Source organism: Oryzias melastigma, linkage group LG6, assembly GCF_002922805.2.
Source record: "Oryzias melastigma strain HK-1 linkage group LG6, ASM292280v2, whole genome shotgun sequence".
Taxonomy (NCBI): domain Eukaryota; kingdom Metazoa; phylum Chordata; class Actinopteri; order Beloniformes; family Adrianichthyidae; genus Oryzias; species Oryzias melastigma.
In genome coordinates, this window is record NC_050517.1 from 14,644,107 (window position 1) to 14,656,346 (window position 12,240).

The 12,240-nt window shown below is 36.7% G+C and overlaps 1 protein-coding gene across 2 annotated transcripts; it reads right to left on the reverse strand.

Moving 5' to 3' along the window:
• Positions 1 to 3,395: 3,395 nt before the first annotated feature.
• asb13b (ankyrin repeat and SOCS box containing 13b) lies at positions 3,396 to 9,575 on the reverse strand. Of its 2 annotated transcripts, XM_024281435.2 has the most exons (6): positions 9,351 to 9,575; positions 8,638 to 8,837; positions 7,139 to 7,289; positions 5,565 to 5,699; positions 4,846 to 5,037; positions 3,396 to 4,762 (listed from the first exon to the last, which is right to left on the reverse strand). In XM_024281435.2, the coding sequence occupies exons 1-6, from the start codon at positions 9,391 to 9,393 to the stop codon at positions 4,614 to 4,616; spliced, it is 870 nt and encodes a 289-aa protein (XP_024137203.1). In that variant the 5' UTR covers positions 9,394 to 9,575; the 3' UTR covers positions 3,396 to 4,613. The 2 variants fall into 2 exon arrangements, with proteins under 2 accessions (XP_024137203.1, XP_036068194.1); XM_036212301.1 differs by lacking the exon at positions 9,351 to 9,575 and having other exon boundaries at positions 8,638 to 9,285.
• Positions 9,576 to 12,240: the final 2,665 nt, after the last annotated feature.

Here is a 12,240-nt window from a genome sequence, read left to right on the forward strand (position 1 = left end):
AACACTTTTAAAACAAACAGCATGTCTTTCAATCCAACTGACACTTCTTTTTTAGCTCAGAATGAAAAATTTATGTTAATTTGAAGAAAAATATGGAGCCCACTTTCTGTTTTATGTGTGAAAAAGTTAAAACTCGTGAAATAAAATGTATATGTTCTCTTGTACTCTGAGCTGTGCCTTCTTTTATGGCCTTTGAACAACAGCCAGGCCATATATTTCTTCCAGTGAAGTCTGTCAGGTACATAAAAGCCGGGGGGCTATGGGAGGAGGGTGTGAAGACCAACAAGTTCAACTTTACATACTAATATGGGTACATATGAATATAAGAAAACTGAGTCAAAAAATCTGTTTTATTTTAGCCATTCTGGCGGTATTTTTTTTAATTCTTAAGCAGACATTTTGTTTTAGATTTTTTTTTAAAATGGAAAATCATTATATGCCAGTGTGTGTCACATAAATTCTATGTAAGCTGTAACATAATTTAGTCAGAGGAAGTCAGTGTCATTTTAAATGCCCTTTAAAGTCTGATAAACTCATATAATTTACTAGGTAACTGTTCTTAGAAAAGCTCATTGTGACCAGCCTGTGACACACCTGTGCAACAACAATACTCGTTATCTCGTTATCTTGATATGCTACACCTGTGATGGATAGAATATCAACCAATGAGATGTGTTCTCTAGCAGATTCATGTCAATATGTGAACAACATTTGAGAGAAAAGAACACTTTGTTAATTAAAGACAAAAAAGTCTCACCCTGATCACCTTTTGATCTATTTTCAAAGCGTTCCCAGTTGTCTTTTAATTACTATTGTGCCATTTTCAGCCAAAAAAAAAAAAAACTGCTTTGTTTTATAAGATATATTTTCTGCAGAGCGGCAGGAGTTCATTAAAAATTCACCTCTCAGTTGTGGGTGGGACCGGTGGCACAGAGTAACCCCGCCCCTTTTCCTCCCGCTAGCTTACAGTCCCTCACACCCTGTTTTACCTCTTTTTATCTCTAGGGACTTTAGAGAAGCATAACACAAAAGTAATCTTTACCCCAACTTTAAATGAATGTCAAAAACACCAAAAGATTGTTTTCATAAAAAAAGATATCAACTTTATTTACAAGAAAACTATAGATAATGAACAGCAATCACTTAAAAGTGAAGCAAAAGGCTTCAGGGTGAACAAAGGTCAAAATGACAAACCAAACCTCACCTAACTGAAATCTACGGAAGATGATTAGGGCCACGGAGAAAAAAATCCACTGAAGATGTTTAGGGCCTCGTAGAAAAAAAAAACATCTACGGAAGATGATTAGGGCCACGGAGAAAATTCTACGGAAGATGATTAGGGCCACGTAGAATAAAACATCTATGGAAGATGATTAGGGCCACGGAGAAAAAAAAAAGGCCATGGAAAATTCTGACTTTTTTCTCAGAATTCTGACTTTAATCACAGAATGCTGAGAAAAAAATTAGAATTCTGAGATTAAAGTCAGAATTCTGAAAAAAAGTCAGAATTCTGAGAAAAAAAAAGTCAGAATTCGGAAGAAAAGTCAGAATTCAAAATCAGAATTGTGAAGAAAATTCAGAATTCTGAGAAAAAAGTCAGAATTTGGATGAAAAAAATCATAATTCCTAGATTACAGTCAGAAATTTCCATGGCCTTTTTTTTCTCCATGGCCCTAATCCTCTTCCGTAGAAATCAGAGATCTTACCTGCAAAAGAAAAGGGAAAAGAATGAAAAACACTAACCATCTGAAGACTAACACAATTAGAAAAAACAAATCTAAATATGGCCACAGCCGTAGCACACACCCCCAATTTAATATCACGGGTGCAACAGAAATGGCAAGCAATGTTGGAGCTATCCAGGGAGCTTGTGATCCACTCAGTGTATTTTTACATAGCAAATAAAATGTTTTAAAATTTTCTGTCTGCTACTTATCCACCACAATTTGAATAAAGAAATACATGGTTATGGCATTTTAATTAGATTTTTCTTTATGTATGTCCTCCATTGTCAGGAAAATGCTACAAAAACATGCTAAAACACAAAAAAATGACTCTGGAGTGGGTCTTTGCGTGCATTTTTTTGTGTTTTCACTATAAATCTACAAGTACAAAACATTATTTTACTGCAAACCATAATGGCCTCTGGGACAGTGTCAGCCTCTGGACTATCAACATTTGTAAGCTGCTACAGTTTTACTAAACTGCTTGAGCAGTTTAGAGGTGCTGCAGTCGGGGTTACAATAGTTCATCTAAAACAAATTGACCTTTGCAGTCATTAGCATCCACTATCTTAACGGTAATAACCTGAAACTCTGCTTCCCTACAGCAACAGCTGTGGTTGAAGAAACTAAAGAGACTCTTAAAGAACCAGAGTGACTGTTGTCGGGTGTCTGATTCCCCTTCCTGTACGTGTCTTCAGCTCAGTCATACCTCTCCATGTGATTGGCCATGTTTTGCTCCTCCTCCAACAGATCACACAGTCTGGTGATCGGACACCACTGACTTACCTGGGCTCATGCTTAAAAGAAAACGGGTTTCGCGAGATCTGATTGAGAAGTTTCATTTTGAATTGAAGAAGAAAACACGGAAGATGTTTTACAATAAAATACATGTGTGTTCAGGTCATTTGAAAACGCTTGTTGCAAATACAAAAAAAAATTACCTTGTCTAAACATCATGGGACACCTAACAAACTTGCATCTAGATTTTAGATGATAAATACAATATTAATCTTATTATTCACACAGATGATTTACTGAGCTCACTTTAGGTTCTACTACAACTTCACAAGTTCAGTCATGCTTTGAGAAGTTATGATGACACTCTTAAAAATCAGAGGTTTGATTGATCTCACGTTTATTATGCCTCGAGCTCATAAAGTTGGCAAAAAAAATCTTCAAGTTGGGACTGGAATCCCTTAAATAATCTTAAAAAATTTTATTAATGTTCTTTTTTTCAGATTCCATTTGTTTCTCAGAAAAATGTTTCGGCACCACATTGAAAAAACACAATATTTTTGTTTTGTATTAATTCAAAGAGAATATTATTAAAAAGTGTTTGTTTAGAATTTGGTTTCTGGGAGTAAGTGGTGAACACTAATTCTCTTACTATTTGTTGTGTAAATTAAACTATCACAGCTTTTATTACAAATGATTTATAGTTTATTTTTATTTTCTTATTTATTTCTGAGTAGTGTGTGTTTGGGGAAGGGGTTATTTAAGGAGAGAACAATGAAAAATGTTGTCTAAAAAATAAACTGAAATGTAAGTTCAGTACATAAAATCAGAACTAGAAATATAATTAAAAAACCAAAACACATAAATTCTCACATCAACATCAACTAATCTGATTATTTAAATTCTTTGATAACAAAAGACGAAATGACAAAGAAGTTCTTTTAACCTTGTTGTTATTTTTTATATATATTATAGAAGTAGAACCATCTACATTATTTACACATTTACAGCAAATTTGTTACAAATAGTACAAAAAAGAAACAGTGAAACCACACACAAGCTTAGGTTAAACTAAGCCTTAAGTAAACAGAAACAACTGCAAGTCAAGTGTCTATGAACTCATTTACAATTAAAAAAATGCAGAACTACCAGCAATGACTCAGAATGTGATATGAACCAACATGTTCCTCACACTCAGATGGGAAATGATATTGATTCATGGAAATCTCATTACATTTCTGGAACTTGCTCTGGTCTAGAGACAAAGGAGAGCCAGAGTTCACACATGATCTATAAAAATATAAGTCTGCATAAATAAAGACATGAGAAATTAGAGATTACAGTTACTGACTTTATGAGATAGTTATTAAAATACTTTACTGTACATAATCTACAGCAGACTGACCCGTAAAAGTGAAGAGCAAAAGACGAAGAACTCTAAAGATAAACTAATGCAAGTTTTCTTAGAGACTCACATCGATAAAAATGGTCTTTTTAATTTGTTCTGATAACGGAGGGAATAAATGAAGAAAATTTGACTCAAAACAGAATTTCTGAGTATTTCAAATCACTGTGAATCTAGAGCAGATGAAAAACTGCAGTTGGAAAAAGCTTGTAGCTGTGAGGTAGAAGCTACAAACGGTAGGCTACAACCTCTGCTCTGCTCTATTCTGATGCATCCACTTGCAGGAAAACAGATCCATGAATGTCTTCGTTTTCCTCGTCTGAAGTGGGATCTGTCTCAAAACTATTCAACTGCATATCTCCAATAATACTCATCCTTTCTGTTGCACCAGTTACGTCAGACTGGGGTTGTGAGGGGCTGTAAGCTAGTGGGATAGCATGTAAACCGATGGATGATGAGAAGTGGGGGCGGGCTTGCACCGCGCCACAACTAAGAGGTGAATTTTTAACTGCCACACGGCTGAAACTATGTCCTAGACAACGACGAATTTTTTTTACTGGGTAAAAAAACGTCATAAACGTAATTTAAAAAAACCCACTGGGAACGCTTTAACAATAGCTCAAAAGATGATCGAAGTGGGACTTTAAGAAAACTGTTTTTAGTAGACAATCTTCATTTTTGTCACATGGAACACTACAAAACCAAGAGCAGGAAATGGTACTAAACAACACTGATGTCACTTCAATCTGCTAAAGTTTAATAACAATAGGTGGCGTGTAAGAGAGAAAGTTTATGATGCTTTTGGGCAAGCCCAGCTCGGGTACAGCGTCCTGCGCTTTTGGACCAAGACTCCTCCGGAAAGCCACTCTGCTGAGCTGCTGCAGACTCAGAGGGTTGTCTGGGGGAGAAGAGTCACCATGGGATAAACGTTATCATCGCATCAAGGTGACAGGATGCTACACTTTGCGTCGACACACTTACTCTCGTAGAACTGTAGACAGGCGTAAGTAGGGGATCCCACACCGGTGTAGTGGATAGGTTTTTTGTTGAGGTTATCTCTGGCAAACACATTTCCCCCAAACTCCACAAGAAGCTCGATGAGGTTTATGTTCTTTGCTTTGGCTGCGTGATGAAGAGCCGTCTCGTGGAGTTTGGCTGCATTCACGTTTGCTCCTTAGCGGACAAAAGCAAGTTTGTACAAATCATTAGAAAGTATATACATCCTTTGGTACTCAGGGTTCAGGATAATTTCATAATTAAATAATGCAGTACTTCAACAGTGCAGTTATGAATTTCTTACCCACCAAAGAGCATTAAATAAGAATAGAATAAAAAAGAATAGAATACAACAGAATAGAATAAAATAGAATAGAATAGAACAGAATAGAGTACAACAGAATAGAATAGAATACAATACAATACAATACAATACAATACAATACAATACAATACAATAGAATAGAAATTCAAAAGTGGCCAGCTGCACATCCAGAAAACATATTAATAATAAAATAAACAATAAAACAATTTAAAGATTAAAATCTAATAATTAATAATATAATAAAATCATAAAATATTTGAGAATTTAAATCTTAATACAATAAAACAAAAATAATAAAAAAATTAAAATCCAATGATGCTGCATTCAGAAACCGAATCCACACAAAAACATGCAACAAACAGCACATTTCTGGAATCACCTGCAATGAGGAGCACTTTGGCGCATTCGTAATGTTGTCTTGCACAGGCGACATGGAGGGGTGTTCCATAGTGGCAGTCATGTGCCTCCATGAAGGCTCCACGATCAATCATGAGCTGAACACAAGCTGAATTACCTGCAAATAAAGTAAAAAAGTAGTTTTTGTAAACATAACGCAATGAACATTATAGAGAAGAGTGACAGCAGTGTATGTATGCATCAACCTTTTGTTATCTGTGGTTCACTGAAAACATATCTGAAGGTTATCTAATCTATGTGCTTTGTAAATGTTCCATGACCTAAACACAGATAAGTAGATGAATGCATTTTATTTAAAACTCTTTACTCTAGATCACATGTGTCAAAGTCAAGGCCCTTGGCCAGATCCAGCCCATCGGTTAATCATATCGGCCCTCCGGAATTTGTTTTATTGTTATTAATGTCTCGATTTTACCTTGTGATAATTTCTACCTAGTATAATTTGACAAAAATACATATTTTTGGAGAGTAAAGTATAGAAAGTTAATGAGGGTTCAAGTCAATTTATTCTGGAATAATATTCCTGCCTTTTTATTATTCATAATTATGCTAAAAAGTTGCTGTTTTAAAGTTTTATAAGTTGGCATTCTGCTAGCCTTTTGGACTATTTTAGGCTATTTTGGAGTTTAGCAAATATTTCAGCTACATGCTAGTTGTTTTGGCTAATTTAGGCTTTTTTTCCCAACTTTTTTGGCTATTCTGAAGCTTAGGCTATTTTTTCAGCTACATGGTAGCTGTTTTGTTTAAATTAATATTTTATTTATTTATTTTGCTTTTTTAGGTTAATTTGGCATTTGAATATTTTCGTTGGCTATCAGCTTCAGCAAAGTCAGCTATTAGCTTCAGTGATTTCAGCTATCAACTTTAGTGTTTTCACAGTTTTTAACTATCAATTTCAGTATCTTCAGCTGTCAAATTCAGCTTACAGCATTCACACTCGCATTATTGCAGGTAATGCTATATATCTAGTTCATAATTATATTAAAAAGTTATGGTTTTGAAGTTTTAAAAATGTATCTTTGGTGTGTTCAATAAATGTTTATCCTGTTCGTCCCACAGCCTAAGGTATGTTTTGGATTTTGGCCCTTTGTGTGATTGAATTTGACACCCCCGCTCTAGATCCTGAAAGAAAAGAAATTTAACTAAGCTAAGTCAAATAAAGAAAAAAAGAAGAATGATCACGTTTAGATCAGCACACAACAACTATAGGTAACTAAGACAGAGAGAAACCTTTCAATTTCAGAGAAAGTAAGACATTTTCTTTTTAAAGCTGTTTACAAAAAGTTTTGTTGAAAATTTACTACGTTTTTGTAGGATTTAATTCTTCTCATCCCCAAAAGTGCAGCCAAAAACATGTTTTGATGTGTTAAAAAGCTGTGAGCTATAGAGGCTAGAGTCGCTACGCTAACTTGTTGCATATGCAAAGTTGGACGCCATATTGGATAGGGCTACAGTGGGGTAAAAAAAGTATTTAGGCAGCCACTAATTGTACGATTGAGACTTGTAATAGACCTTTCTACATGCATCGCAGCGTACCTCCCATGCATGCCTCGTGAAGGGGAGAGAAGGTGAACAGTGGAGGGTTGACCGTTGCTCCATACTCCAACAACAGTTTGACACAGTCCAGGCTCCCAGCCGCACAGGCGTCACAAAGCGGAGTGCTTCCATCAATGTTGCGAGCATCCACCTGTTGGTTCAGACAACATTTATTCAAGAGGACCTGGCTGCAGACATCAACATCTGGAACCAGAAGTCCCTTGAAAAAATGGATCAGTTATTTTTTTACCATTTATAAACATTTTTTTCTACAATTCTGAACACTTTTGGAGGGCTATGGGCTTGGGTAAGTTGCATAATTTCTCCTTCCAGCTGATGGTGCCATGTGCCATCTTGTCTATAACCAGCTCCCACATATACGAATAATGTGAAGTATAGTAATGATACAACAGCAAAGCAGTAGGTCTGCAAACATAATATTTTTCATGCACTTCAATAACATGGAGTAACTCAAATGTTATGTAATCTGGAAACTTGGTTTTTGTAAACATAGTAGGAGGTTAAAGTCCCACTCCGATCATCTTATGATCTATTGCAGAAGCATTCCCAGTGGTCTTGTAACCCTTCCGCTCTCCTTGGCTTGTTTGCATTAAAAGTGGGGTCATCTGGACTCCACAAGAACTTTTTTTATCATTGATTTTTGAGTTTCACTAATGTCCATGGCAGACATAAAATCGTGTCCACCTTTGTCCACATTTGTCATGGAACGAATCAAACATCAATATATGGGTGGAGTCATCTGGACCCCAAAGATAGCGGAAGGTTATGGTTATACCGTTTTTAGCCAAAATCAAAAACCTGTGCCGTACCCTGGGACAAAGTTTCTCCAGAGTGGCAGGAGTTCATCAGAAATTCACCTCTGAGTTGTAGGGGGGACCATTGGTGCGGAGTAAGCCTGCCCCTACTTCCCGACATCTATCTGTTTACACACTCTCCCACTAGCTTACAGCGTCTCACAACACCAAGCTAAAATGGCAACCAATATCAGAGCTATCCAGCCATACGGTTTTGAGCAAGATGTCAGTTAGGATGAGGAAAACGAAGCTGTACATGGATCTATTCCACTACAAGTGAATAAACCAAAAAGGAGCAGAGCATGATGATTGTGGTCTTCCGTAGCTTCTATCTCACAGCTACAAGCTTTTTCCAGTGGCATTTATGCCACAATGATTTGAATAGGAAAATATTCAGAAATGCTATTTTAACCTTAACTTCTATATTTGTGCCACAAGAACATGTCAAGAATACCATTTTCATCGAAGTGAGTCTTTAAGGAAACTTGGTTTCCTAAAGAAGATTGAAGACAGAAATTTTTTTGATGACCAATGACCGATGCTAAAGTTTGTCCATACACGCAGGATTCTGACGGATAGTTTACATTCTGTGTGCGTAAATCTATAAGCCTATTTCTCTGGTAACCAGGTTCATCGCAGAAAACCAAGTACCTCTAGCCCATGGAAACCATGAAGCCACCTGACCTGAGCTCCAGCATCCAGCAGCAGCCTGACACACTGCGTCTGGCCCTGTATGCACGCCTCATGCAGGGGGGTGATGGAGTCCACGGACACGATGTTGACAGCAGCACCTCCCTCAATCAGCTGCTGGAGCTGAAGGACTCTACCCTGCGCGGCAGCCTCATGCACTGCTGAGCGGTCAGTCCAGAATCCAAGGCCATGGGCTGCAATGCCAGGCGGTAAACGAAGCAGAAAAAGGGGTAAAAAAAATAAAGACTTTTTTGTTGTAAGGCAGTTGATTTCAACAGGAGTTATTAAAAGCATGAATTTGGACCTATTTTACTATCCCCTCACCCAAAAATGTGGGACTGTCATGTGCAGAGGGTGATGATATTACAATAATATTGACAGAATGATGCACAACCTTACACAATGATGAAACTACACACCAAGGTCATTGTTGTAAGGTCAAATAAGCATAATAACAGCACGGCTAATGTTTTGTAACATGAATGAGACCCTGTTCACCTTACTAACAAGCTTAAAGCTTTCTCCTCCGCTCTGAAATGAGCATTTTCTCTAAATAAAAAATGCTAGAACGGATCGCTGCATGCAGTCCGGATAAACTCTAAGTGAAACTAAACCGCATCTACCAGCTCAGACCCATTAATAGCAAGCTCTTTTTAAAGAAACTTGTCTTGGGTTGCTGTGTTAGTCACCAACTCTAAGCTTCTTACCTATTTCTCCATACAATGACGGTCTGGTCCGAGTGATCTCCATTACATGTTCTCGTTTTTTCTCTCTGCTGGCCACGTAGATTCAACCAAACGTGAAATTTATCTTAAAATAAAAGAATAAAAATAGTGTGGGATCCATTACGAGCAATCAACGCAGACAACCGGCACAGAGAGCTGAGCTAAAGCAGCAGCGGAGCTCCAGGTAGGATAAACAATGGCAAGGGATTCTGGGATATGTAGGCAAATGCCCCTTTAACAGCGATGTAAAAGTGTATTTAAAAATGTATTTTAATTTATATTTTATGAAACTTCCAAGTTTTCATTTTCAGAACATGGTGGAATCATAAATGCACTTTGTAAAAATGTATATTTATTGGGTAAATACTTTGGGAAATGGTGGAGATGTTAAATTTGCCATTCGCAGACACACAAAAAAGTAGTGTGCAGGGTTTCTAAATTATTTTTAAAATCCAGGGCACAAGATAGTTCAGAATTATGTAGTTTGGTAGTTGTTATGGAATAAGAAGGGAAATTTGAACATAGCATACAATTCCAAAACCAAATACCCTGAAAACTCTCTGTTAAAAAACAGTGAGCATCGATGGTCTCTAGATTGGCAAATAAGGACCACAATTCAATGTGTGTAAATGATTTTTCATGTCGGGAAAAATAAGTATTTTAATTGATTTTATTAAACTATCCAAGTTTGAATCATTGGAATACAGTGCATTCAGAAATAGTTTTCATAAATCTTCATATTTATTTGGTTTTAACTTCTGGAAAGTGGAAATGACAAATTTGTAGTTAAAAAAAAAGTTGTGAGCAAAATCCAGGGAAGTGAATAGCCCCTCATTATATAATGCTTTAATAGTAAGTAGAATGAAGGAAATTTGTTTATAGCCTTGGAAAATATTGACAGTTTGTTTTGATGATTTCATATTTCCGTATATTCTGGAAGGCTAGGTGAAATAGACTAGACTAGACCATTGACCTCAAAATTTCAACAAAATTAAGCCAATTCAGTTGTCATTTTTCCGCAATACAGGCGACAGGGAGCATACAAAGAAGTACCAACTGTTGTATACATAGTCACGAAGGAGACATTAATATTTGCCTTTTTCTGCCTAGTTGGAATGATATGACACCAAGCCTTTCATATATCCGAACAGATCTGTGAAGGAAGAAGACTGGAACAAAATTTGTGGGATTTGTTTTTTGACTTTTTGCACCAAGCCTCTAGCAATTGTGGCAGACACCTGTAAACAGTAAAAAAAAAAAAAAAAAGAATAAGAATCCTCTCCCTGCCGCTCCTTGAAATAGCGCATTCTTGAACATGCCACACGCAGCCAGTGTAAGTGCCTCTTTGGGGATTTTGGCTTCTTGAAGCTAACAGGTACTTCTTATTTGGAATGCGGGGGGAGGGTCACTTTGTATGATACAGACAATAGGCCCTTTTTGCTGTGACATCAGACACAAAAGCAACATCGCCTCTAATGTGTAAAGTGACTTCTGATTTATGGGTCTAGAAGCATAACTGACAACTGACCACTTTTTTACACAATTTTTCATAAATTATAAAAGGTGACCTTACCAATTGTGACGGAAATTTTTGTATTTTGATTTGTGAACGATCTAAGAGAGGAAAAGAAATACAGTTATGTAGGACATTTGTAAAATTAATATTGTACAATTGTCTGTTACAATTAAGGTGACCTTTTAATATTTACGTAAAATTGTGTTACACAACGTTCAGTTCTCTGCTTTGCTGATCTATTAACTGTACACACTGGCAGTGATGTCGCCATTTTGTCTGACGTCATGTGAAAAGGGTTCATTGACCAGTGGTTTTCAACCTTTTTTGGGCCAAGGTACACTTTTTCCTTGAAAAACATCCTGTGGCACACCAGCACCCAAAAATGTGAAAAAGGATAAATCAGATTTGAAAACTGTGTTAAAACAGACTGTCTGTTGTGTGCATTCTTTGTGCTTCATTACGCGTCATTGCAGAGACGCTGTCACTTTAACCCAATGCATCATGGGTGATGTAGTACAAAACCAACACAGATACGGACTCGTGTTTCTGAGCGGCATTATTTTGTTAACTTTTTAAATGATCCTGCGGGAAGCTACAACGCTAATTGCGTGGTTTAGCTGTTATTTTTGCTAGAACTGATAGACTTTATGAGCTTAATCAGAACAAAGAAGTAAGGGTGTCAACCACTTCTGATTGGTCAGAATGATGGCATGTGTTTAAGTCCCCAAGGTTGATGGGTGGAGACTGTTGAAGGGACGGGACTTAACCTAAAACAAAGCAAGCGGTTATTTTAGGATCGCGGTACTGTTATTCTTATCAAATAGTCTTTGATACATATAATCAAATAAACACACAAAAAAGTCTTATGATTTTATATATTCCAACTACTCAAATCAGGCCCCGTTTTAGCTTATGTCCTAGTAAATGTTTTTAGATAAGTTAAAATTGATAATTTTCCACGGCACACCTGACATCTCTCATGGCACACTGGTTAAAAAAAACACTGGAGTAGACGACACTATCCCTTGTTCTAAGTTATGGGATCCAGATGACCCCAGCCGTACATGACATGTTATCCGTCTCATGACAAATATGGATGAAGGTGGACGGGATTTTTTCTGCCATGGACACCGGTGAAAATCAAAAAATCATTGAAAAAAATGTTTTGCGCACTGTCTGGTGAGGTCCAGATGACATCACTCCCAATGTCAACATACCTAGAATAGCAAAAGGGTTACAGATTGCTTGCTTTAAAACCAAAACAAGAATTTAGTATATTCATTATTTTGAGTTCTGTGTCCGCCATAGTTTCTTGTTTCAAAGGTTTTTAAAGTTTTTCAAAGTATTGATAATAAC

What these genes read in the sequence shown, in the direction of transcription:
- asb13b (XM_036212301.1), bottom strand. Translation starts at nt 8,937, where the DNA reads ATGCTTTTAATAACTCCTGTTGAAATCAACTGCCTTACAACAAAAAAG. An exon ending in TGCTGGATGCTGGAGCTCAG is followed by an intron (nt 7,290 to 8,637) that starts GTCAGGTGGCTT and finishes CTGAACCAACAG; the next exon opens with GTGGATGCTCGCAACATTGA. An exon ending in CAAAGTGCTCCTCATTGCAG is followed by an intron (nt 5,038 to 5,564) that starts GTGATTCCAGAA and finishes TTGTCCGCTAAG; the next exon opens with GAGCAAACGTGAATGCAGCC.